Genomic DNA, 27,970 nt, shown 5'->3' with positions numbered 1-27,970 from the left:
GCATATATGTGTACAGTAGGTAATAGGCAGTTTGTTTGTTTAGGGTGAGCGTGATATCTATGGCTCTAATATGTACGTATGTCTCGTAGTTTGGAAAAATATGAAGGATTTGGATGGATTGTTGGATTTGTAGCTATATACGGACAGAAAAATGTGCGTCTCTTACATAAGATGAACACAAAACCTTTATACCCGAAGCGCGAGCTTCCGGTATTCCGACTTGTTTCATTCTACAATGCAAGAACGCAAAGCAGGCCGGGCGAGAACTGGCCTCTAGAATAATAAGAGATTAAAAAGCAAAATGATATGTTTCCTCCTATCAATGGGACACGTATGTTAACAATCAAAAATTTAACAACGTCACATCCGGGCTCAGAGTGAAAATTATACGGAAAAATGGGACCCAGGGTGAAAATCATAAGGGGGTGTAACTTCTGTGAGCTTCCTATTATCCCTTTTTGAAATTTTTATTCTGGCCCCCGAGAAAACTACGAGACCGGGAGGTCCACTCCCAAAAAATACCCGGCTTTGTCAGGAACACACACAGGAATGGCTATCATCAGCGCAACGCGGAACCCCATCTGCTACATCACTCTACAGACTCTACAGACTCGCCTGGTCTTTATTGTAATAACAAGTGCAAAATGAGTACACTTGACAGTGGTATTGTACTACAACGTCACTACCTTTGAGGTCATAAAGCAAGTTCGTTCGTTCTGTTCAGCTTCAGATGGATCCTCAGAAGCTGCTGATCTGAGCAGTCGCTCTTATTCACATATTTTCCACACAAAGCAATTTCGCATAAAACTCCATTTACACACAGCTTGATTCCTTGGGTCTGTCAAACTCCAACGCCTATCTACATAGTTGCACATAGTGGAAGAAATAGTAAAACAGTGTACAGTCGAATACAACCAGAAATGAAAAATTTAGGTAATGTACATAACTGGGGGGTTAATGGATTCAGGGGAGCTAGATTAGGTTAAGTTAAGCAACTAAAGGGAGCCGCAGCTCAAAGCACTCACGCCGCATATGTTGGGCCAAACGTGGCGTCTCCCGAAAATGTTACTCAAGCATATGCGCTCCTTTTGCATATTCTCCGGTCCCCTTAAACTTTCGAAAGATATCTTTATCTGAGCTGCATATGAAATATAGTATATGTGGGATGCTAATAAGTCACGGGAAGTTTCGATCAAGAGGAGGCATTTTGATTCCTTCAAAATTTGAATGAATACGTTAGATGTTAAAGCTACGAAGCTTAGACGAAAATTTACCTAATTAGTTGATGTATTCATTACTGAAATGAGAGAAGTTATGAATTCAATGGAGAAGCAGAAAAGATAGCATCGAAAGTTTATTTTATCTAATGTTGGATGATATACAGATAATATATGGCTCTTGTAAGAGGTCCGCTATGTGTTACTTCGAGCAGATGAGACGGCTGATACCAAGCGTACCGTAACTTGCAATGGAAATTTTTGCTACATTTTACAAATTATTCAGAAAAATATATGTACGATCGTATGTGTTACCACAAATTAAATTCTACCTGGTTACTTCTGGCAAATATTAGAATAGGTATGAGAATATAATTGCTCCATTCACTGTAGGTAACATCCATGGCGGTAGGTACCAATTATTGTTCCTCAGTTCTCGTAAATGGTTTAGTGTTCTCAAAATAGTTAGCAATGTACCTCTTCAGATCGTTGGTTCTGTGGAAGATTATGGATGGATGCATGTACACACAAACATTACGCATGTCCGTAATTCTAACGAAATGCAGACTAGCGAGGAATGCTGAAGCGCGTAACCAGCACTATTGCTTGGTACATTCTTCCACTACGTAGGACAAGCATTTCAATCTTGGGCTAGTTCTTGAGTCTTCTGCTTCGCGTCTTCAGCTCTATTCTTATCCACGGATAGATGTTCGCTTTCATGAGAAAGTCAATGTTTGCTGGCTGTATAGGGTTCAGTTAGAGACTAGTTCTTGGAAAAGGCGGATGCCAGTTAGAGTGTTGAAAGTCCGTTGATTGATAGAGTTCAGTGATTGTGTTTGACTGTGGTAAGCTGCAGTGTTTTTGGAATTTAGTAATTTTTCGTATATGCGCTATCCACTTAAACAGAATTTTTATAATCTCATTCTGATCCACCAGCTAATCTGGACTAGCCTTTGCTTGGAAGATTCATATCACATATTGCACGTATGTTTAAGATATATTTTTCTGACTCACAGACTTTCGCTATCAAGCATTTGCATTTCAAACTGTTAATCTCATTTCTGTTTTGTGATCCAGTAGATAAAATAAAATATTCCAGACTCTTGTTTGGAACAGTCAGAAGTAATTTCGGTTAGAATTAGTTGACTAATTTTAAAAGACGTTATCTGCTAGGAGTATTCATAAAGTTTTCTTCTAACTAAACTGGACTGAAAAGAGTCGTTCATCGGTATCTTGTCTAAATTGTGTGAAACGATTCTAACAAACTCTAACTGAAAGCCATAAAATTATACATTGGCCGCAATATAAAATGACATCTTTTGTATTGTTTAGAACTTGACTTTTATCTAGTAACCGAGATACGCCACAAATTACCAAATGTTAAGATTATCGAATGATGGTATTTGTAAAACTAGACTAGACTAGACATTTGGTCCAGTACCTAAAAATTTTAATTTTCTATCTAATCTCTGTCTGACCGTTCTGTATGAGTATAAATTTGGTCAAAAGAAGGAGGACATGAACCTGGTATTGAATTAGGGAAAATCTGCGACTTTTTCTTAGAAGGAAAGTGATATAACAAAAGAAGAGGAGATTGGTTCGCTAATATTGCCAAATTGTGAAAAAGGATGCTAGCGTAATGAAGCTTAGAACACAGGAAATTAATTCATCTGGAAGCATGTACAGTTCCTAAGAATTTGGTACATTTCTGATCTCCCCTGAATATCCACTTTTAAATTTTATAATTCTTTACTGAAGCTTATTGTAGAAACTTTAGCATTAACGAATGAAAGATAATACCATGCAAATGTCCAACACGCTCACGTTTGCAGATGTTAATATTTTAACAAATTTTGGAGCATGTTTTTGCACAATTCTTACTCTTTTTCACAGATGACGTCTTTGGTATTAGTTTTGAGCCATTGAATTGTTTGTGGAATATTCTTGTGAACATTATCAGACATGATCTTGGTGGCTGGTTGACATCATTTTCTGGTGAAATTAAACCTCTATCAAAATTTATTTTCAATAGATGAATTGTTTCTTGTGCTGTGTGGCATATATAATACTTAGCTCCGTACAATTGAAACCATATGCCTTTCATATCCATATCATTTAAAATAAGCTATAAAAAATAATTATGTCTCATGTTTCATTAGCACTCTTCATTTAGAGTGACGTTAGCTGGGGCTTAAGAATTTACTTATTTAAATGGAACAAATTATTCAGTATAGAGAGGGAGAAATAAGATACAAATAAGCAAATTACGCGGCTACGGTTCGATTTATAGGCCAAACTGCAACAATACAGAAAGTCATCCCCAGAAATGTTTTTTCATATACCATTTTAAAAAGAGGCTCAAACTTCGATTCAAATAAGCTCATCCTAGTGCCTACTCCGGGGATATACAGATAAATCGGTTGCAATGATCATTTCAATGTATCTTAGTATATATTCTTAATTAATAGTTTTTTAGAGTTAACACGAATAGAAACAATTTACATCCTTCATTTGCTGTGTTTTCTCCACTGCGCCCTCGACATTTGCATTCACCCATCAAAACTTATCGCATAAGCTCCGCCCGTTCATCAGGCCTTAGATATATATTTCATGCTCAACTGACATATGTAACTTTAATCATTTTTCTCTGCAATGAAATCCATTCGAAACTATGACTTACTATGTGAATTTGAATTGGAATTAATACCAACAACTATATATCGTGTCATCCGGAATTTTGGAAACATGGTAATTGTCATGTATATTTTCGAATGAAGAAAAGGCATATTAGAAATTATTTATGCCAGTTCCCTTATGGTTTTTGGAGTGGTTACACATTGCACGAAAACGAGGTCGAGGGCCCCTGGAATACTTGCTTTCTCCAATTTGAGTAAGAATTCCGGCTATCATCATTATCAACGGCGCAACAACCGGTATCCGGTCTAGGTCTGCCTGCCTGCCTGGAACTCCAGACTTCCCGCTTTTGCGCCGAAGTCCACCAATTCGATATCCCTAAAAGCTGCCTGGCTTCCTGGCCTAGGGCATCGTTCCATCTCAGGCAGGGACTGCCTCATTTTCTTGTTCTACCATAGATATTGCCCTTATAGGCTTTCATCCTCATCCATACGGATTAAGTGACCCCCCCCACCGCAACCTATTCAGCCGGATTTTATCCACAACCTGACGATCATGGTGTCGCGCATAGATTTCGTCGTTATGTAGGCTACGGAGTCGTGCATCCTCTTGTAGGGGGCCAAAAATTCTTCGGAGAATTCCGGCTATATCGATTGAAAATTTGGGCAAAGCAAACTAAGTGGAATTGGGGGCATTTGAAAACGCTTCTCTTCCTTTTGCGGAATTATACTTTGCATTCTGATAAATCTAACGGCAGTTAATATGAATCCACTCTTGGACAGATTAATTTGTGAAAGAGGTTTTCCGTAGAAAGGTCACTAGGAAAAGTGATCACTAAAGCTAACCGTTCAACCCTCAGTCTACATTTTTGTTCCTGTTTTTCTTTCGGTATGAATCGATTTAATTCTCAATATAACACCACAGTGAACAAGTGAAATTATGGACGCCGTTTATCAAATAGACAAACCGACACAAAGTATATGCACGTTAAATCTAATTTCCTAATTGTCTGTTTTACAATAGGCACGCAAAATGTATTTTCTATATTTTAGAAGAGCAAAACGTTCACAGCGCGGCAATTAGGAAGAGTAACGCATCGGTCTCGTGCCAGGCCCCCAAATATGCGGGCGGTAATTCAGTGCATTGGCGTTTGTATGAGTGCCTGCATGCTTTGTAACAGAGGCTTCCTAAAAGTCCTCCAACATAGACGTTCTCAAGCCTGTTAAGGGAAAAATGGAATATTGCCTGGTGAATTTGCAAGATATAAGCATTGAAAGCGCTATTATCAAATTATGTCTGGCTTAGGTAAATATCCCTGTCTAGCTCAGACAACAGACAAACAGGTGCCCATGTCTGTTTTAGACATCAGACAGACAAATGCCTGTCTCGGTCTGCATGTGCCACACAAATGGCTGTCTGATAAATGTTTATTCAACACAAACCTCTGTGTCAGCAAACATCTATACTTGTGTCAGACAAATGTCTCTGTCTATCATAGACATCAGACTATACTTCTTCTTCTTATTTGTAAGCCTTTGTTCAGTTCAGAATCAGATCTGTTGTACCATTTTCCTCTATCAAAGACCTGATCTGGATGCGGTCGCGGGGCCTTCAAATCACCATACAGCGTATGACGCTAACGCTTTTTAGGCCGGCCTTTTGATCGTTTCTCATCGATTTCGATGTTTAGACCAATCTTGGCGAGTAAATTCTCCTTAGCGTGTTGCATGAGGCGACAATTCAAGGCAGTGTAGAAAGCACTGGTTAGATATTCCGTGTGACAGTGTCCATAACAAGAAGAAAGAGGGATGGTGAGAGGGCGGTTCCTGAATGAACATCAACAGAGTCACGAAACAGTTTTGATATACCCGTCACTCTTCGTAGTTTACTTTTTGGAACGTGGTAGAACAATGTAACGCAGCGCACGAGTTGTTCTGGCACCAATTTGAGTGACGTATGTATGATAGTGTGTATGAGGTGGGGGAGGGGCAAAGCCTCTAAAGACTCAGACTCCAATGGCGCATTGCACTCGATTCCCCGTCTAACGGAATAACCAGCATTTGTTTATGTATCGTAGGATTTCCTTTAGTAGATGCGATGCCACAGTTGGAGCACATCAATACCAAAGATCAGATATCTGGTGCGGGGAACTCACATCAGAAATATTCCATAGATTCTACTTCTTCTTACGGGATAGGCACGTATCATCTTAGATAATTCCTATTCTGAACATATGCCCTGCTGGTGAATTATGGGTAGTCAGAAGGCCCACAACACCCCTACAAGTCTTCTTGCTATTCGACAGGATAAACTTTGCAGTATGTTCTTTTATTCCTGACAGAAAGAAACAGTGTATTTAGCAGCATTAAGGTTCTGCGACCTGCCATAATGGAAAGCTTGTTCCCAGTTTTTGATTGCAACATTGGCCAAGGGTACTAACACCTCAAACCAGGTATGGGGAAGATTAAACCCTCCTTCGCTGAACCATCCGAGATTTCATTTCCCTCCACACCATAATGACCAGGTAACGCGATTATTTTCACGGCACTGAATCTAAAAACAGAGTTCAATCGGTTTCTACATTCCTGAACGATTTTTGAAGTCATCAAAAGGCCGCTCAATGCAGCTTGGCTATCGCATACAGATTGCGATACGCCTGCCTTTCAACTGCTCGACAATCATCCAGGTTGTTGCTCTTAGGATTGCATACACTTCAGCCTGGCGGACCGCTGTAAAAATGCAATGGAACCAAAGCAATGCTTCTCACCTTGCATTGATAAACCCACCATAGTTATTTGAACGCAAGTGAGGTGTTTGATGTCCGAGTGCCGTAAAGATCTTTGTAATGGACCACTTGGGTAGCATCGATTGCTTTCTTTGCTTCCTGGTTGACATTCTTGTAAATTTGCCAATTCGAGGGCGTTTTATCGTCGAGAAACTTATATTATAATCGTTGGATGATTTTTAATAAGAGGGTGGGGCACGTGATCTGTGGAAATGAATGTTCTCTAGATCATGTCTTCATACGCGCTACCCCCGCGGTTTATGCCCGCCTGCGAACAGAACTCATTAAAACACTCCTCCTTATTCCGCTGGATGGCGAGTTTGAGGTTGTTGCGAGCTTCCTGATAGGCATGATCCTTTTGCCTTGATTGATCTTACTTACCATCCTCTGAGCTGTTCATCAAACTTGGTAGCAGGCTGATTGAAAGCTGCCTAATTCACTATTCCACCAATAATTGGATCTTCTACTGGGGAACGAACTAGGCTCGATGCGTCATATGCTTAAACAATGCATTGTGTAGCATGAAGACCTCTATCCATAGAGTTGCCTGCCTTGCTACCCATCAGGCATTTGAACTACCTCTTGAGAGAGATCTATTCCCTTAGACGGGAAACAATCTATTCTATTCCAATTATCCCTACAGCCAACAACTTTTGCGCTGCCTCTACTGGCAGTTACATTGTGGCTGTTTGATCCCGACATAAACTTTTTTAGACTCACTATAAATTCTTCTCCGAATTCCTCAAACTTGAACTGTTTTTTCAGTGCAGATTTCTTCTCTGCATGTCACTTCATCGAGATCCAAGTGAGTTTATAACTTGGTTGCGAAAACCGTCAGTTTTCTCATGCTGGATTTTTCCAGCTTAAACATGAGATTCCTTTTTGTGTGCTCTGGATTTCGCTAACATTTCCACCTCTTGGGTCAGAGTCAGCTTTGACCTTTTTTAGTATCGCCGCATACGATATATTTCCCTTGCCAGAGAATATAATTGCTTCTGGGCGAATTCGCACCTTGGATTTTGTGTTTTTTATTTACAACCTTAGTCGATCCATTTTTCCTTGAATTTCGGCCAAAAAGGACCATCATTTGATGATCGCTTACCTTAGCTTGTAAAGTTGGAGAGCTTCGTCTCTCTAAGTTTAATACTAATCAGACGTTTTTTCAAAGAAGCGTCCGCCGTAAGAAGTAGATGATTGCGGATGCATGCAAACGAATTGATGTTAGTTGAAATGATCGTAGTGAGTGGCGGCGAGTCTGACCAGCTGCAACTCCGGTATCATGACTAATTTCGCGAGACGCAACGAAGCATAATTATTATTGCGCTAGTAAAGAAAGCAGAAACTGCTACAAATAAGTGAGGCCGTAAGCGTTTGGATGGTCCGGTGAAGTTCTACCGAACACGGGCTGGTCCGGTAAAGTTCAACCGAACACGAACTGCAGAAACGAAGTCATCCTGGCATCAAGAAGAGGAAGCTACCGAGTTTGATAATTTCTCAGGAAATTGGTCCTTTCTGCGGAATCGTTACTTTCACTCATTGGCAAATCCCGTACATCTGAAATCATTCCCAAGGATTGGAAAATTGTAACAGTTGGATGGAATGTGGATCCTGCTGCAAAAATCCGCGGGAATCGAGGAAAAATTGAAAAGTAATTTGAAGTCGAAGCGAAGTCCGCCAGTCTATCATCGATACTTTTGCTTTTAATTATCAACGACGTCCTTCATGCTGTATTGACTGGAGGATGTGGAGCGTTTCTTTGGGCAATATCTTTTCTCAAAGACCATGCCGACGCCGGTGACATGTAGACTCGATGTATCGCGAGGTGATAGTGCTAAGTCTGCTTTCGCTTTTGGCCAGAATTTGGTAATGAATCTTTGTGAACACCAACATCAGGTTGAGATTGTTTTGCGCCAATGTTTTCTCTGTTTTCTATATGGAAGTGATGTGTATTGTAAAAAGCTGCTGTTACTCAAAAGCTCCAAATTTTCGTCAACACTTGTCTGTGTCCTGTCATCGAGGTATTCTGGCCTAAGATAAAACCTAATGAACTCTAGACATCCCGGTTTTCAGCAGGGTTCCACCGATCCCTCCATATCAGACAGAGTCTGTCACGTCTCTTTTTCTACCATAGATGTTGCCCTTATAGACTTTCTGAGCTGGATCATCCTCACCCATACGAATTAAGTGAATGCCCACCGCCGGATTTTATCCACGACCAGACGGTCATGGTATCGCTCATAAATTTCGTCGTTATATAGGCTACGGAATCGTCCATCCTCATGTAGGGGGTCAAAAATTCTTCGAAGGATTCTTCTCTCGAACACGACTAAGAAGGAAGGATTCATGCGGGCTGGCAAGATCCATTGTATATACAGTAAGAGCTTTGACCCTTTGGTGAGACATTTCGAGCGAAACAGTTTTTGTAAGCTGAAATAGTCTCTGCGTGCGCGGATTTCATCGTTATAGCTGTTATCAGTAGTGATATTTAACTCTAGATAGGAGGAATTATCAGCGCTTTCAAAATTGTAGTCTCCTATGCTGTTGTTTTTTTTTTTGTTTTTGGTGCTTATGTTGCTACCGTGTGCGCCGCCTGCCCGATCTGGATGAAGATAGACTATACATCTCGGATTGCGGTTGAGTGGACTTAAAGAGGATCGTGCCTCTCGCATTTACCGCAGTATCGCAAGTCACTTTTGCCAAGGTCAGGTTAAAGAGGATGCATCATAGGGCATCCTTTTGACTTGGATCGTTGTTGATGTTGAATGGTCTCGGGAGTGATCCTGCTGCTTTTATCTGGCCTCGCACATTGGTTAGGGTCAGCCTAATCAGTCTTATCAATTTCGTCAGGATACCGAATTCTCTCATGGCGGTGTTCAGTTTTATCATGGCTAAGTCGATGAAAAAATGCTGAACCTGATGTCCATATTCCAACAGTTTTTCCATCGCTTGCCGCAGACAGAAAATCTGATCTGTTGCTGGTTTATCTAGAGTGAAGCCACTTGGGTGTGGACCGATGATTTTGTGTGCATATGGGGCTATTTGGCCCAGCAATATAGCGGATATCTTAACATATAGATGGTACTCAGGAACTGCGTGATATCCTCCTTTTTATGTATGGGGCAGATAATGCCTTTTTGCTAAATATCAGTTATTGATTCCCCGTAAACCTGAGCATAAGCTGATGAACCGCTTGTTGGTTTGTCGCCTCCATATTTAACCAATTCGGTTGTAATTCCATTGGCTCTTGACAACTTATGGTTTTTAAGCCGATGAATTGCATGAACTGTTTCTTTCATGTTTAGTGGTGACAGCATTTGGCGGTACCTCCATTTCTCTGATATTTTGGCTGTTGCTCTTTCAGTTGCAAATCAGATTTCTCTTTTTGTTTTGACAGGATGAGCATCGAGGTTATAAGGCTTTATCCGGGGGCTTTTTAGTAAAACTTCCGCACCTGGTGCGATTACCCCCTGTACTTTTCGAGTCAACAGACTTGTTGATTTTCCCAGGCCTTTTTTTGTCCGTGAAGTCGCTTCTCCATTCGACGGAATTTGTAATTGGCGTCTGCACGTGCCCGCGTTCCTTAAGGGTGTAGTATTGCTCGGCATGCAACATTCATTTACATTCATCTTCGAACCAGTCGTTTGGACTTTTCATGCAACTGGAGCCAATGATAACGTTCTTCAGATGGTTGTCATTTGGCAATGCCTCATCTTCAGGACCTCTGCTATCTGCGACTATTGCGGCATCTATTTCCCTCTTATTGGTGTTACGGAGGGCTTCGTTGTGGTGGCTTCAGTATTCACACTTACCTGATTATCAGGTAACACCATACCAACGAGATAGTGATTCGAGTGTATATTGGCCCCCTATATGTTCTAACATTCATCAAGGTTCAGAGTTGAGCGCGGTCAATTTGATTGAAAGTGGTACCGACTGAAGACCGCGTTTGTTTGTAGACTGCTTTCTGCGCAAATCAGTATTTTGTGCGATACTGCTAACTGACTAATCCGCAGTCCGTTATCGTTGGTGTTTTTAGGTAAACTATGAGAATCGACTGTTAAAATCCGCTGCATTACCTCATAGCAGATATCCTCCTATTCAACAATATTAAAACCTATCAGTTATTTATTTTAATTTAGTTTTATTACTATTTTTGTAGGTTCCTCTGTGGCCAGCTAATCTTAGGACACGATTATGACCTAATCGCTTTTCATGATCTATTTCTTGCAATTTACGAAATTTAACTAGAGTATATTCAGCATTCCGGTCATACGTATTGATCTGACTTTATGAGCTTTTCGGAGTTATGTTCACTCATTATAATGTTCTACCTTATAAAGTTAGTTGTTGCTGACTCCAATCCTCGGTACATTTGCTTCACACGGGTATGGGTTGAGCAGTAATATCTTTCGTCATCTATGTATGCCAGTTGCAAGGATTTTACATGGAGGATACCACTGTTGTTACTGAGGTCACCTTCCTGACTACCATATTGGGTGTCCGGATCGCTGAGTGGTTAGAGCACAAGGCAGTCGTACGGAAGGTCGCGGTTCAAACCTCACTGGTAGTGAGAGTAAAGGTGTACCAGAGAGTAAAGCAGGGTAATAATCTCGAGCGAACGCAATGCTGTAAAGTGCACGTTGGGCATATACTGGCAGTTTACTACTTTTTCCCTAGATATCAGCCGGTCATAATAATCGATCAACATTCTTCAGTAGCCGGCTGGAATTCAAATGGGGAGCTTTATTTGATTTTAAACTGACTAGATATATCTGTATTACATGGTCCTAACTTGCGTCGTCTGTAATGACAAAAGATTCAGTATATAGGGACGCCAAGCCTATGAGTTTTCTAAAGTACTGAATCCATTTTATTTTCGAGATTCTGTCACTTACATTCTTATCATCCGCGGCCTTACAAAGCGTCGTTCGCATTTTGTTACATTTCCCATTTATTTTGCATTGTTCGTCAATGAAGATGGACAATTCCGTAGCCTACATAACGACGAAATCTATGAGCGATACCCTGACCGTCCGGTTGTGGATAAAATCCGGCTGAATAGGTTATGGTGGGCGGGTCACTTAATTCGTATGGATGAGGATGACCCAGCCCGGAAAGTCTATAAGGGCAATATCTATGGTAGAAAAAGAAGCCGAGGCAGACCTTGCCTAAGATGGAGCGATGGCGTAGGCCAGGACGCCAGGCAGCTTTTAGGGATATCGAATTGGTGGACCTCGGCGGAAAACCAGGATGTCTGGAGTTCCTTATTAAGGCAGGCCTAGACCGGATACCGGTTGCTGCGCCGTAGATGATGATGATGTTCGTCAATTAATACATTTCTTCCTAAAAAGTGTTCTTGTGTGGCAGGTGTTCGCCTTCCAAGAAATAGTATTCGTTTTTCTTTGCGAACTTTGCTTAGCACTCATTATTAAACCAGTTATTTGCTTTTCTTCGCTTCAGCTGTGAGAAGGTCTTTTTGGCTTTATACGGAATGTCCCTCCTAAAGTTCTGTCTGTTGGGTGGTACCCACTTTATCTTGCCCAAATGTGCAAAATAGTTAGAGCCTACGACTAAGGTTTTACTGCTGGTAATGACAAAAGTTTTTGGGCGTTATTGTTCGTTTCGTTATGTAAGCTATGTCCTCCCGTATTCTCCTCTAAAATGATTCATTGCCTTTCGCATTGAAGCCTCCCAATAAAATTGGCGGTTAACCTTTCAAAGGTATTCTCCAATAAGCACAAAATTCGTCTTTCATCTCATCCTGCCCAACTAGGTAATATTAAACCATATATTAAAAATGTTTATACTTGTTAGCCTGTAGTGCTCGGAAGTGGCTCCCCCATTAAAATTTTTGCTAAAATGTTTTGTCTCTGGCAAATGTAACTCCCAATTCCTTGTTTCTGCGTTATTTGCTGTTGGAAAAATTACATGGAATTCACCGTTATCAACTTCGCTATAAATCCATTTGATATAAAGTCCAAGGACACCTCTTCGAAGAACCCGTAATGCACCACTTCGATGCACAGACCACACATATAAAAACTCACAAGATTTGTTTAGTTTCCACCATAATAGTGGGTCTATTGCAAAATACAGAGTTCTCACTTTATTGATTTCGCTGAAAGATAGCGTTTTCCTGTGGAATGCTTCAATACTGCGCAGTCCTTGTTCTTCAACTGGTCCCAAAATATATTTTTTCCAATAGGAATAAATAAAATTTCTGAACTCAAATGAGTTACGCTTTAATATTGACTCTTTTTCTACAGTATCCGCGTGACTGTAAGATGATTATTTGGGGGATACTTTCATTAGTACTTGCAAATCACAACGGCTTGTTCGTAAAGGCAGAAGAAACAGATCGAACGGCTACATTCGATCAACGACAGAGTGGTCATTATAATATTCATATTAGTATCCAAGATGTCGCTATCTTTGATTTAGAGGGAAACGATTTTACCGACGTAAGTTTATATGATTGACCAATTAAATTCTTTAATAAAACATTTCACTTCACTTTTAGAAAAAACCTGGACTCGAGGATTATTACTACGATGATAGTGATCTCACGATTAAGCCAATAGGTGCTTGGCTTTCGTCCAAACCAACTTTAGCGCCCACAACACCTACTCCTATAGCTTCTCAGATTGATACCAACATAACATCACAGAGTAGTTTAAATGCAACATCAGATATTCCAGTTATGTCTTCCACACAATCTACTATCGAAGTAGACATCACCAATCACTTGAATACCACGCAACAGTTCAACGAGGAAGTCCCTAAGCCAATGCTAACTACTAAAAAGCCAAATGTGGTAATCCTTGAATCAGAAGCTTCGACACCAAAACCGGTCAAAATAATGCACTTTCCTGCCACTCTCGGAACCTTGATCCCGGTTCAGGTGATATCTGAACCTCTTATACAACGGGGACGACATACAGCGGCGAGGCCGGCAGTAAGGCACAGTGATAGCATGAGAAATGGAACTTTTATTAAGTCTGGAATCCCATCGAGTACGCGACAATTTGCAAACCACGGATGCCGTCGTGGTCAAATCAAGGATGCAACGGGACAATGCCGCAGCAGGCGATCCACACTTCTGTAAATATTTTTTTTCAAAATAGAACAAATATGGAAATCTAGATTATAAGTAGTATAAAATTTTTATGGAATGAGTTTAGGCTTTGACGACAAAATTATATGCATAGTTTTATTATGACATTCTTTCCTATTTTTCATGATCAATAGCGTAACTTCGATGAGAAGGTATGCCCCATCTCGAACCATTCACACTTACAATTATTTACGAGCAACTTATCTATCATACAATCATTAGATAACCGAATGCTAATTTTCCTCTTCCTTCATAGTTATTATCTATTATATTTTGTGGATTAGTGATGATCAGGCGAGGATTCTGCTCAAATTTCAGGATCGAATAATTAACCAGATATGCTACACCAAGCCATTGACTGATTGACTACTGCCTGTAGACAATTCGTTTATCTGTCAATCGATGGTAATGGAAACCCTGCCGGTAAGAGGTCTGTGTCTGATAAGGATTTAGTGTAATGACTATACTAACCTTTGGAGGCCTTCTCCTTTCTGTTGCCTGTTATAGCTGAACATGTGACTCTCATCTGGCCAAGCAACCCTCCTCCCTACATTAGATTAGAATCGTAGCTCCAAGTACTCAAACCACATATGTTAGATCTATTGTATTATCCTTGAGAGTCTACCTGCAGTAGACGGCTTCCTTCTTTTGCTAGTTCTATGCTTTTCCTAGTCTAACGACGACCCCTACTCGCTTAGCCTTTTTTAAGGTTTTGTGTAAAAGAAAACCTTATTAAAATCGATTCAATGTCAACCGATCCGAACGAAATTTGGTGAACAGATGGGAACTATGAAATCCCACGCATACAGCGAGTGGCATAAATTTAGGTGGAGTTTAAAGGGGGGCTCCCCATACATGCAAAGGGGGGATTCATAAATGTTTTTCACCGGATATATTATATATAGTTGTGTAGGGTATCAATTGAAAGGTCTCGATTTGTACCTTCCGAAACTAACATTAGTTTTGGCATAAATTGCCAAGTGCGTGAGTAAGGAGTCAAAATGTACGCACTTGAAGTGAGACAGGACTCATTTTCGGAAACTACCCAACCTAAAAATCCGAAAAAAATCAGGGTGGTGCGCCTCGATGAAATCTAGGCCTCCAAATATGTCCCATTCCGATATCTGCTCAAATAAACTCACTAATAGTATATTACTACTTTCTAGAAATTTACTGAAAAACTCCCCTTAAATTTATACTAGGACTTCCGAATTTTTCACCAGCATAGAGGTATATATGTGAGTATATATGTGCTGAATTTCATGGAAATCTGGCAATTAACGCCAAAGTTATAGCAGTTCAAACTTAGCAATTTCGCGCGAATTTACTGCTTCCAAAGCCATGCAAATCAGATGCTGACGTCATAATTACCAGGAATAATTGACATTCGCGTGACATATTAAAGTCGCATTTATGAAGAATCTATTTATCTGCAGTCCTTTTTAAGGTTTTGTGTAAAACACTTATGTGAAATCTAATCTTCGAGAGATGTCCCATTCCAGTATCTGCTCAAATAAATTTACTAATAGTATATTATCAACTTTTAGAAATTGACTAAAAAACTCCCCTTAAGTTCATCCTAGGTGTACCAAATTCCACCGGCATAGAGGACAGTCTCGTGCATACACATGCCAAGTTCCATGAAAATGCAACTATTAGTGTCAAAGTTATAGAAGTTCAAACTTATCAATTTCGTGCTAATTAACAGCATCCTAAGCCATACAAATAAGATGATGATGTCATAATTAACGAGAATAATTGAAATTCGAGTGAAATATTAAAATTCCATTCAAGAAGAATCTAATTCTTCCCCAGCCCTTTTTAGGGTTTTGTTTGTAAAACAGAACCTTATTAAAATCGGTTCAATGTCTGTCTGTCCGTTTGTCGGTCTGTCTGTCTGTCCGTTTGTCTGTCTGTCTGTCTGTCACAGGCACTTTTCTCAGAAACGGCTATACCGATTGACACGAAATTTGGTGAGAAGGACCCCCCAGACATGCAGTGAGTGATATCCTCCTACGTTGAGATTTAGGGGGGGTCCCCATACATGTAAAAGGGGGGTGTAAAATTTTTTATCACCAAATGTAGGCACGTGGAGTATCAAATGATTAGTTCTTTTCGAAGCCAGTCTTAGTTTTGAGATTCGTTAAAAAGGGGGGAGTGGGAGGGGTGCAAAGTGATGATTTCTTTAACGGACCCATTCTCAGAAACTGCCAAACCGAAAAATCTGAAAAAAGTCATGAAGCTGCCTCTATACGGCGTCCAGGCCTCAAAATACTCTCCATGTCGATATCTGTTCAAATTAAGTTAATAATAGTATATTACCATATTTTTGGGAAAATTGAGTAAAACCTTCCTGAAGTTTATCTCAGAGTTATAAGAGGTGGTAGTAGTATAAAATATAATATGAAGCATATTATCTCCAAGTTTGATCAAAATCATACTATTAATAACAAAGTTACAGTAGCTCAAAGTTGTCTTTACCATGTAAATTTACAACCCGAAGTACTAAATCTGACATGCTAAATGCATATTCTTAACGGGCTGCGTACAAATGGGATAGTTCCACACTCAAATATACTCACACAAGAAGCAAACAAAACCTTTCATACCTGAAGCGCCCAGCTTCCGGTTTCCTGACTTCTTTTATCTTCATATTACGTTTTCTTCTTTTAATGGGTTAATGGAATTTCGCGTTTGCCAATTGTAAACGACATAGGCACGCACGGAGTCGGAATCCTCTAGCTGTTCATTCTTTATTGGCCTTTGTCCCGTTCGGTAGCAGGGTCCAGATCAGATTCGCCTCTTTCCTGGGTCATAATTATGGTCCGCGTGGAGACGAGAGGTTCTTAAATCACCATTTAGCGGATCAACTCATAGCTCTTTTGGTTGGTCTTTCCCATTGACTTCGATTTTTAGGTTAATCTTAGCTAGTGAATTTCCCACCCCCTTGTGGTCTTGACTACGATCGGCGGAACTGAATTTTTTGCAATCTAAAATTTGCTTAAACAATGAATTTTTGCAAAAAAAAATTTCACGCCCAATTTTTTGCCCTTTTGGGGGCTGTAAAAATAAAAAAAAATGAAAATCGTGCTGGGTCGATCAGAGAGGAATGTTTACTGAACAAAAAAAAATGACTAGATTCGATAAATATTTCTAGTGAAAGGTATATAAGCAAGTCCAAGAAAAGTAACTTTTAGGAAATCAGAATCAGATAAAGAACGGTAGAAAACTTGATTGGGGAACTTACACATTAAACTGTCATGGCAGGGTCATAAATCTCACCCTCCTCGTCCCGAATTTGCTCCAGGTTGGCTACATTCTTCTCCCTCTGCTCAACCCGGGCCCGTTCTGCCGCGTCACTGACTCTGCGCTCGGAACGGTCTATGCGGTTTTCGTCGAGTGGCGTACATTTCAGCTTGAGATCCCAAGGTGACTTCCATGGTTTGTAGAATCGATAAAAATCCCTCGTTGAAGATCATCACCGTCAAAAAAGTCAAAACTTCGATTACCTGTCTCCCCGAATGCAAATGTTTGGGACACAAACTCCAAATACAGCCATTGAGTGACACATTGTTATGTATTTTAGGTATGGGCGCCTAAACATCCTTCTAGTAGTCATCTGATGAGAGACTTTCATAAATCGGTTTTAGTAGTTCGACGATTGAGGGATTTATGGTCCCTTGGCCTCGGCTCAACTATCTTTGCCTAGGGGGCATTTGGAGTGTTGGTGGTTTTTATCTGATGAGGAGAAGTGCTGATCTATATGGTGCCCAGGCCTCAAAATACTCTCCATATCGATGTCTGTTCAAATGAAGTTAATAACAGTTCAAATTAAGTTAGTAATAATCCCCATACGACCGCGGATCTAGAATCTCTTTGAAAGTCTCACTGACCCCATCGCCGACGTATCGAACGTACCTGATACCGTGCTTCGGTTGAGACGCTTCAAAAATGGATCGTAAGCATGCGCATGCTTCAATTTCCATCTTTCCCGGATTTCCTTCATTCATCATCATCAATGGCAACAACCGGTATCCGGTCTAGGGCTGCCTTAATAAGGAACTCCAGACATCCCGGTTTTGCCCCGAGGTCCACCAATTCGATATCCCTAAAAGCTGTCTGGTGTCCTGTCCTACGCCATCGCTCCATCTTAGGCAGGGTCGGCCTCGTCTTCTTTTTCTACCATAGATATTGCCCTTATAGACTTTCCGGGCTGCATCATCCTCATCCATACGGACTAAGTGACCCGCCCACCGTAACCTATTGAGCCGGATTTTATCCACAACCGTACGGTCATGGTATCGCTCATAGATTTCGTCGTTATGTAGGCTACGGAATCGTCCATCTTCATGTGGGGGGCCAAAAATTCTTCGGAGGATTTTTCTCTCCAACGCGGCCAAGAGTTCGCAATTTTTCGGAGGATTTTTCTCTCCAACGCGGCCAAGAGTTCGCAATTTTTCTTGCTAAGAACCCAAGTTTCCGAGGAATACATGAGGACTGGCAAGATCATAGTCTTGTACAGTAAGAGCTTTTACCCTATGGTGAGACGTTTCGAGCGGAACAGTTTTTGTAAACTGAAGTAGGCTCTGTTGGCTGACAACAACCGTGCGTGGATTTCATCATCGTAGCTGTTATCGGTTATGATTTTCGACCCTAGACAGGAGAAATTGTCAACGGTCTCAAAGTTGTATTCTCCTATCCTTATTCTTCCTGTTTGACCAGTGCAGTTTGATGTTGTTGGTTGGTATTTTGTCTTGCCTTCATTAATGTGCAGCCCAAGAACTCGCGCCAATTGCCGCCTGCTCGATCTGGATGAAGGCAGTTTGTACGTCTCGGGTGGTTCTTCCCATGATGTCGTTATCGTCAGCATAGGCCAGCAGTTGGGTGGACTTCAAGAGAATCGTACCTCTTGCATTTACCTCAGCATCGCAGATCACTTTCTCGAGGGCCAGGTTAAAGAGGACGCATTATAGGGCATCCCCTTGTCGTAGACCGTTGTTGATGTCGAATGGTCTTGAGAGTGATCCTGCTGCTTTTATTTGGCCTCGCACATTGGTCAGGGTCAGCCTAGTCAGTCTTATCAATTTCGTCGCGATACCGAATTCTCTCGTGGCCGTGTACAGTTTTACCCTGGTTATGCTATCATAGGCGGGTTTAAATTCAATGAATAGGTGGTGCAACTGTTATTCATATTCCAACAGTTTTTCCATCGCTTGCCGCAGAGAGAAAATCCGATCTGTTGCTGATTTGCCTTGAGTGAAGCCTCATTGGTATGGGCCAATGATGTTCTGGGCGTATGGGGCTATCCGGCCTAGCAAGATAGAGGAGAATATCTTATAGATGGTACTCAGCAACGTGATACCTCTATAATTGCTGCACTGTGTGATATCTCCCTTTTTATGTATGAGACAGATAATGCCCCGTTGCCAATTGTCAGGCATTGATTCGCTGTCCCATACCTTGAGCACAAGTTGATGAACCACTTGGTGTAACTGGTCGCCTCCATATTTAACCAGTTCGGCTGTAATTCCATCGACTCCTGGCGACTTATGAAGTCAATGAATTGCACGGACTGTGTCTCCTAAACTTGGTGGTGACAGTATTTGTCCGTCGTCTTCAGTTGCGGGACCTCCAACTCGCCGATGTTCTGGTTGTTCAGTAGTTCATCAAAGTACTCAACTCATCGCTCCAATATGCCCATTCTGTCGGAAATCAGATTTCCCTCTTTGTCTCGGCAGGATGAGCATCGAGGTGTATATGGCTTTATCCTGCTGACTTGTTGGTAAAACTTGCGCGCCTGGTGCGGTTGCTCCCTGTACTTTTCTAGTTCACAGACTTGTTTTTCTCCCAGGCTTCCTTTTTCAGTCTGTGAAGTCGCTTCTCCGCTCAATAGTGATCCGAGTCTATATTGGCCCCCCTATATGTTCTGACATTCATCAAGGCTGAGAGTTGGCAGAGTTCGATCAACACGTGGTCAATTTGGTTGAAAATGGTCCCATCTGGAGAGGCCCACGTGGAACGCTTTCCGCGCAAACCAGGTACTTCCAACAACCATTTCGTGTGAAATTCCTTCATTATTGATGGAATAATCTTCCTCGTGATTTGCGAACCACTCTTCAAATTCGTCGGAATTTGCGTCCCCGACTGCTTTTTGATACTTTCATTTAATTGGTTTCCAAATATTCGTTTCATCTTTGTGCCCGATCCACATGTTTGCCAAACCTCAACAAGCCATCACAAATTCAAATGTGTCAATATAGTACATCCGTTTGCCGCCGACCCGAACAAATCAAAGGGAATTTGTTTGCCTGATCAGAAAACACGAGCGCACTTGCAAACGTGTGGATGGAGATATGTGGGCGCCAAACATTTGTGGTTGTTTGGAGTTTGCGACAAGGGCCAAACGCCGACATTATACCTATCTAGTTTCAGAAAAAGCTTTTTTTGTTGGAATCACTTAATACAATTAATACGTGCTTTTTATATTTATGCCTATCGAACATATTTATTCCAAGCCTTTCTGTGGAACACCCAAATGGTTCAATTCTCATTATTATAAATTTAACAAGTCGAAATACCGGAAGCTCGCACTTCGGTATAAAGGTTTTGTGTTCACCTTATGTAAGAAACTTCAACGCACATTTTCTACCTGTATATAGCTGCAAATCCAACAACATATTACAGCCACAGATATTATCCTCACCCTAAAAAAACAAACTGCCTGTACATTACTATGCACGTATATAAATTGATCCTACTCATATAATATTTCCGATTTACTTCGTGCCCAGAAGCATACATATGTACATATATATCATGTGTATTAAATGCGGCTGGTTTACTGTATAAATATATCTATCTGGATTAGACACTACCCGCAAACTTCGTTAGCACGCATATATTATACTATATACCTACATACACACATGTCTGTTTGGAGTAATTGATATTCATTTACAAATGACAAATGAACAACAAATGAACTAAAACAAAATAATTCTTTCCCACCCCATTCATACGGACTCACTTCGTTGCGGTATTGACGAATTGATATATAATGATGACGTCATACACGTTGTAGAATGCACAAAACTCACCAAAAATGGCAAAATTTCACCCCCTATAACTTTGTTAACAACAGTTGGATTTTCTTCAAACTTGACCAAATTGTGCACTATATTATCCCTTAAACCCATGCCAAACTTTATTTGTGTAGATATCGGAATCGAATGTATTTTGAGGCCTAGATTTCACAGAGATGCACTACTGTGATTTTTTTTCAGATTTTTCTCCTGGATAGATTCTGAGAGCGGGACCTGTAACACTTTTGATGGTCATATTTGAGTCTCACTACCTTATGTTTCGCCCGATATCAAACGTGGAACCAGTTTCGAAAAGTTCTAATTGAGCCCTTTCATGTTTCAGTTTTATGAAAATGGGTACATTTTATGAAAAAAAATGTTGCACCTTCCATTCACATGTATGGTAAAGTCTCCCTTAAACTTAACATGGAATGGCGCCACTTGCTGCATGTAAAGGGAACAAGAGATCACACGCTCTTACCATGCATGACTATCGGTCTAGCCGTTTCCGAATAAATCGAGCGTGACAGACAGACGGGCAGACAGACACCGACTCGATTATAACCTAACCTGATATAACCTTAAAAGGCCCAATTAGTTCATTGTTAAAGATGCGAATCACTTCCTTCATTGCCCCGTTCCACTTGATTTCATCGCTACTTTGGGGCACAGCATGGCTCCTAAAGGTGAATAATGTCAGAGACGAGCGTTTTAGAAGCAATCCCCCTAAGTAGGATCATTCTGGATGTCGTTTTATACCAACTCGGCTAACATAGAAGAATTTGTCCCTCTTGTTACCAAATGAATGTAATGAGTTAAGGTTGAATTAGACTTTTCCTTCTACGTTAGGCCTTGTCCTAATTACAAAATCGTTTTCCAATTAGTTATTCCCAATCCTTATCCTACTGCCTGATTATGGGATCTTTCCTCCTATTATAGTCGGTAGCCAATGATGAAACTTGTAACCCTGCTAAAGTAATTGTACACTCCACGGTCTGTAGATCGATTAGTTGAGAATATCTTCCCATATTGTACGGAGTTCTATGGCATATCTTTTTGCTGTTGAATCTTGTAGGATCCTCCCCATTCTCTCTGAAATGCATGGGGTGTAGTTGGTAAACAGGTAGCCGTTGGGGGATGTGTTCCTCTCGGTCTCTTCGGAGGTGTTGGATAGGGCTTTCGGTATCAGGCGCTTTTTTTTTTTGGAAAGTCATTCCTCATTGGAATTGGAAAACGCCTGCTTCTGCTGCCGCTGTGAAACTGCACATCATTCATTGCGGGTATAAGACTGTAAGCAGCATTCATTTCCTGCCCAGTGGGAAGGGAGAGTCGAAAGTGAATCGTCCTGATGCCGTTCCGTATGACAAGTGTATCTAAATATAGTAGTTGATGGTTGGATTCCATTTCTAGAGTAAACTGTAATTTATCGTGTAATGTACACCTCTGGTCTGAAGAGGATCAGGCATAGGTCATCAATGTATTTAAACGCTTTCCGGGCTATGTATAGTTTTCTAAGGCATTTTGCTAATCCGTCAAGAACGTTGGTAAATAGACTTCCTTTATCGATGAAAACAATCCCCTCGCTCCCCTGATTAGGTTTTCATTTTTTCTCTGAATTCTACAGATTTGTTTGTAAAAATTCGAGCCTACGTCGTCGCTGAGCCTATATGCGGGACTACTTACGCTAGACACAATTCATCTCAACGGACAGTCAGCTTTGTTGAATTTTGAAAGTTCATAAATTTTGGACATGACAGTTGTGTACGACGTGAGTTCTACTCTTTCGTTCTCTTCGATATCTCCTGTTACTGGTAATGATTCATTATAGGAATTGCTTTTAGTTTGCAGTTGGCTGTTCTTTTGCTTTTACAAGTTACTGTGTCATCTAAAAGAGCCTGATTTTTAAACGTGAATGCGTTTTCTTCATCGTTACGGTGAGATTTCCCTTGTCTGAGGTTAAAATCAGGATGTCCTCCTGGAATTTTAGAACATATAAATAACAGAACTAAATATATCTTCACCTTGATGATAATAAGGCGACCTTTTGAAACGCCGGGTTTCTTGTACTGGTTTCCTTTGGCCATTATCGTGATTATGTATACAGTGCTGTGCTAACGCCGCCTTGTTTTCATTTTTGTTTTCAAGATCAGACTTGTGCCCAGAAATTCTGGTTCTCATTTTTCGCATGGAAACTTGTAGACTACATTGGACTGATTGAGGACAGGTGTTGGATCTTTTAAAATCGAGAACAATCGCCCTATATTATAACGAGTTCTGGAACTTATGCTTTTTCCGGGGGGCTCTACACAATCCTTCTTTGATATCCCTGAAACACGCAAGATATCCATTGCAGCTTATATTTTTTGTTCTTGTTGTTCTGCTTTTGTTTTTTGTGGTAGAAAGGTCGGAAATGGATGATATGTCCCGATGCGGTTTCTTTTTGGTTATAATTAAGTTTCATGGATCCTTTGTCCTGTTTGACTAATGTATCCAGATACGGTAATTTGCCTTCGAATTCGATCTCCACAGTAAACTGCAACTTTTGGTGGTACGAGTTAAATTTCTGGAAGGTATCACAACCTTCGTCTTGGGAAGAATCAAGGGCAGATCGCGGACTTATTTTATTAACGCTTTCGGAGTGAAATTTAGTTACCTCAGACAGTTGTCTAGCGAATCTTCCAAAACCATGTCTACACGGCGGTTGAATGCAGCCTCCTCCAATCCAGACATTTGCTTATACCGTGGTGGGAAAAAAGTCCTCACATGCAAACACCCGCAAATTTACAACATGCAAAACACTTTACTTTTTTGGAGGTAAATCACAATTGTTTCCGAAACTACGCACTTTAAATCCAACAAATTTTCACAATTTATTGGGAGGGCTTAAATAAAGTAGATTCTCAAGGGATTCCGCTTACTTATTTATTTATATTAGAAAACCAGATTTTGTTTTTATTGATGTTTATATAAAAAATTCAGGCAATTACATTATTTCATGGCTCCGTTATTATTTATCCCATTGACTTCTATCATAGCTCATTCTAACGATTTTCTCAAGCCCTTTTAAAGAGCTTTAGATCAATTTCCACTAAAAGTTACTAATTTTATTTTTATTTGATCTTGAAAGTATTAATTTTTTTTAGACATTGCGAATTTACTCTCTACTCTCAGCCAGTGAAAAGACTCGTTCTTTTTGTTACTAAATGTGCTTTGTTTCCGCTTAACATCATTTCTACATAAAATACATAATTTTTCAATGGACCGTCGCATAGGCAGATTTTAAAATGCCCTTTAAGGAATGTGTGTATCTGTGTATCTGTCTAACTCCGGATAAGAAGTAGAAGTTTACGCTGTGTAACATGTTCTTAGAGTAGTTTCTTTTGTTATTTTTCTGTTACCATAATTTATTCAGTTAAGCAAGGGAAGCAATGCTTCCGTTGCTTCCAATGCTGGCTCGCCACTGAAAGGAATTAATTAATCAACTGAAAGCGAAGAGTAACTTTTACACAGAACTACTAAAACAAGTAGTTGGGGAAAGAGTGAGGTAACATCTTACCGGTATTTATGGATTGCCAAAAGTCTAAAAATAAAATCCGGCTCAATAGGTTACGGTGGGCGGGTCACTTAATCCATATGGATGAAGATGATCCCACCCGGAAAGTCTATAAGGGCAATATCTATGGTAGGAAAAGAAGACGAGGCAGACCCTGCCTAAGATGGAGCGATGGCGTGGGCCAGGACGCCAGACAGCTTTTAGGGATATCGAATTGGTGGACCTCGGCGCAAAACCGGGATGTCTGGAGTTCCTTATTAAGGCAGGCCTAGACCGGATACCGGTTGTTGCGCCGTTGATGATGATGATGATGAAAAGTCTAAAAACCCTACCATCCTACTTTGTACGTAGACCCGGCTAGTGATCAACGTCTAACCATTGTATAGAACGTCGACGTATATCATATTACCCAGTTCCAAAATTTCCAGACGTTGAGCTATACTAGCTATGGAAAGAGCAGACAGATCTTCAAAACGAAGATAAAGAATCAGAAAGCCGGACGATCGGTGCCTCAAGTGTTAAAGGTTTTGGGTATTTCTTGTGTCGGAATATTTGTTTGCAGAACGGTTCTTTTTATACGTATCATGTAATACATATGCATTTGGGTATGTCAAACTATTCATTTTAATGTGGTATTGGTACTCAGTGTTTTGGGTTGCAGCAAATTTACACAAAATAAACAATTTTGAGCTATGTACTATAATTCTGTCGGTAATATAGTAGGATTTTCACTAACCATTACTGCATTTTTTGATTCTAATATGAACTTAAGGATTAAATTATTTGAAATAATAATAGGGTTTTTGCTTTTTCGCAAGCGTTTTATTTTGAAAGAGATGCGTGTCACTAATGCAGGGAATATGTGGTTCCCGAAATATTGGTATATGCGAACACTAAAAAGTGCCAGCGAAAAAGCAAAAACCATATCATTATTTCAAATAATTTATTTGAGTACTATTGATATGAAGAATATTTTAGGACAAGATGGACTATGAGGGCAACTGCTTATTATTTTCAGAGTTTCCCTTTCGGTAGTTTCTGAGAATGACTCTGTGAAGTAATTGATTACCTTCTAACGTCCAAACTCCCTTTGGCTCCGAAAAGTACTATTTATATTTGGTGGAAAAACACTCTTTTGCTTGAACGGGGAACCCCTCAAATTTAATGTAGAATGATGCTACTGCATGCGTGAGCGTTCACAGTTTCAACCTAACTATAACCGTTTCTGAGAAAATTGCATGTTAACGTTGAATCGGTTCTAATAAGGTGTCGTTTTAAGCAAAGCCTTAAAAGTATTAAGAAAGCTAAAAGGATAGAATTAAAAGTGTTACATCCTAGTACTATATAATTGATTTTGTAATATAACGAAAATGTATCTCATTAAAATGAATAAATAAATTTGCTCTCGTCCAATTCGAGCTTGGGCTCCATTTTTGAGGTTTTGTGTAAAATAAAACCTTATTAAAATCGTTTTACTGTCGGACACACGCACATTTCCCAGAAATGGTTGTACCGTTTGGCACCAAATTTGATGGGAAGGTGGGAACTGTGAGCGCCCACGCATGTAGTGAGTGGCATCGTTCTACGGGGAATTTAAGCGGGAGTGTGAAATTTGTTTTCACCAAATATGGTCAAATGAATTAGTACTTTTCAAAGTTGATCTTAAGTCTAAAATTTAACACAAAACGGTAACTGGAAATTGATTATTTTTCACGGACTATTCTCAGAAGTTACGAAACTGAAAAACCTGAAAACAATCACGAAGCTACCAGTATACGCCTAGGCTCCTTCTATACCGCTTTATGTATCCAAATAAAGTTAATAATGATATATAATTTTTACTAATCAACTGCAAAATACCTCTTAAGTTCATGCTAACATCATCGAATTTTGCTGTAATATGAATCATGATTCTACCAAGTTTGGTCGAAATCGCACTATTACTAACTAACAATGTTATAATAAGTCAAATTTGTCGCTTCAGTGCAAATTCTAAGGCTTTGAATGTAAGTATCACGCTAAAGTGAATATTCTGACATAATAAATGCGTATGCATTACGTGACTCCTTACTGACCGGAATATTTTTATATAAGAAATGCAGAAAACCTTTCTTACCTGAAGCGACCAGTTTCGGTTTTCTAGATTTGTTCTAGCATCGAGGTTGAGATGAAGTTGCATTTCCTGCAAATAATTCAAAGCTACCCATATGTAGTTGCAAAATGTACTATTAGCAAATCAGCAACTACGAGTAGATACTGTCGATGAGCGACGAAGAGGAGAAACTGACGATTTATTACAAATATGGATGGTTTGACGCAATCGAAAGATATTCCGAACTATGTTGTTAATAACAGCAGTTGTGCTTTACGGGGTTTAGTAGGATTCGCAGCATGGTTTCAGTTAAAGTTTGTGCAACCATGGCACAAGTAAAATGTTTCCTACAAGTAACGTTATCTATAACCCATAATTTAAAGAAATAAACACTGATTGCATCATCAAACGACTGATGTATCTAGTGCCCATTTCACCTTCTCTCTCAAGAGCAGCTTTCCTATCATTGTGTTGTATAATTGTTATCTATGGCATTGTTTTTCATGATTTCAGGCTGAATTGCATGAGGGCTCCCTTTAATTTTAGGATCCAGACTGAATCTTCCCAGGATTCGATAGGGCGCCTAATAGTTAGAATTCCTTACTCCTGAGTCATAACGTTCATATTAAAACTGGCGAAGGAAAAAAAGAAAAATTCCATTGAATCTGTTTCAGTTTTGGATGTGATGATAATCTTACTGTAATAATAAACAAATTGATTAATCTATATAGATTAAAATTATTTTATGAATTAATATATTATTTGCTAATATTTTTGTTTCGTGTAAATGCTCCATATTTAACTCATTTATTTTCGTTATTAATTTCAGAGGAAAAATACTGAGTTTGATCAAGTCTCTAACTCCCAGTGAAACATAGCATAGGATAATAGAGGAAGGATTAAAAGAGTGAACCACCATTTTTGTCTTTTGATTTTGATCTATACCTTTACATCTAAATGAAAAGACTCTTTGTATTTATTAACCAAAAGCGCAATATATATTTCTATCAAAGTTTAAAGATATTTCAATATTCTGCTTTATTTAGACTAGAATGTGTTTTCTTATGATTTGGCAAGTTTTCATCGAAAGAAAATATTCTGTCTGGATTTTCGAAAGAGTGAAATAAAAGAAGTTTGTGCTCGTAAAATAACGCTGATGATGAAATTATTAAATAAAATTAAGTATGTATAGAAATTGTTGGCTTTAATTAACTGAAATATATTTGGTGATCGCAAGCCTCTTGTGAAGTGAACGAGCACGATTCATGGGTGTATGGTAATAAAGGCAGTTAAATATTCGAATAAGTTCAGGTGGTTTCTTATACGCGTAACTAAAAAAACCTTACACTATTGTAAATTAGTGCAAACTAAAGATACGTCTAACCTTGCAGTTGTTGAAAAACGAAGCTTAAAAACAAAAAGTAGAAACAGCAAAATATTTCTAAAATCGAAGAGTGGGTTTTGTAAACAGGTTATTGTGATCGGTGCGGAAC

General features: G+C 39.8%; 1 protein-coding gene across 1 annotated transcript; it reads left to right on the top strand.

Annotated features, from left to right (window-relative positions):
* The first annotated feature begins 1,910 nt into the window (after positions 1 to 1,910).
* On the top strand, positions 1,911 to 27,574 carry LOC119650530. The gene is made up of 4 exons (XM_038053364.1): positions 1,911 to 2,062; positions 12,903 to 13,097; positions 13,157 to 13,737; positions 27,307 to 27,574. The coding sequence occupies exons 2-4, from the start codon at positions 12,921 to 12,923 to the stop codon at positions 27,353 to 27,355; spliced, it is 807 nt and encodes a 268-aa protein (XP_037909292.1). The 5' UTR covers positions 1,911 to 2,062; positions 12,903 to 12,920; the 3' UTR covers positions 27,356 to 27,574.
* The last annotated feature ends 396 nt before the right edge of the window (positions 27,575 to 27,970 follow it).

Source organism: Hermetia illucens, chromosome 1 (assembly GCF_905115235.1).
Source record: "Hermetia illucens chromosome 1, iHerIll2.2.curated.20191125, whole genome shotgun sequence".
NCBI classification, from domain to species: domain Eukaryota; kingdom Metazoa; phylum Arthropoda; class Insecta; order Diptera; family Stratiomyidae; genus Hermetia; species Hermetia illucens.
The sequence above is the reverse complement of the archived record's forward strand: the minus strand, read 5'-3'. Positions and strand labels throughout refer to the sequence as shown.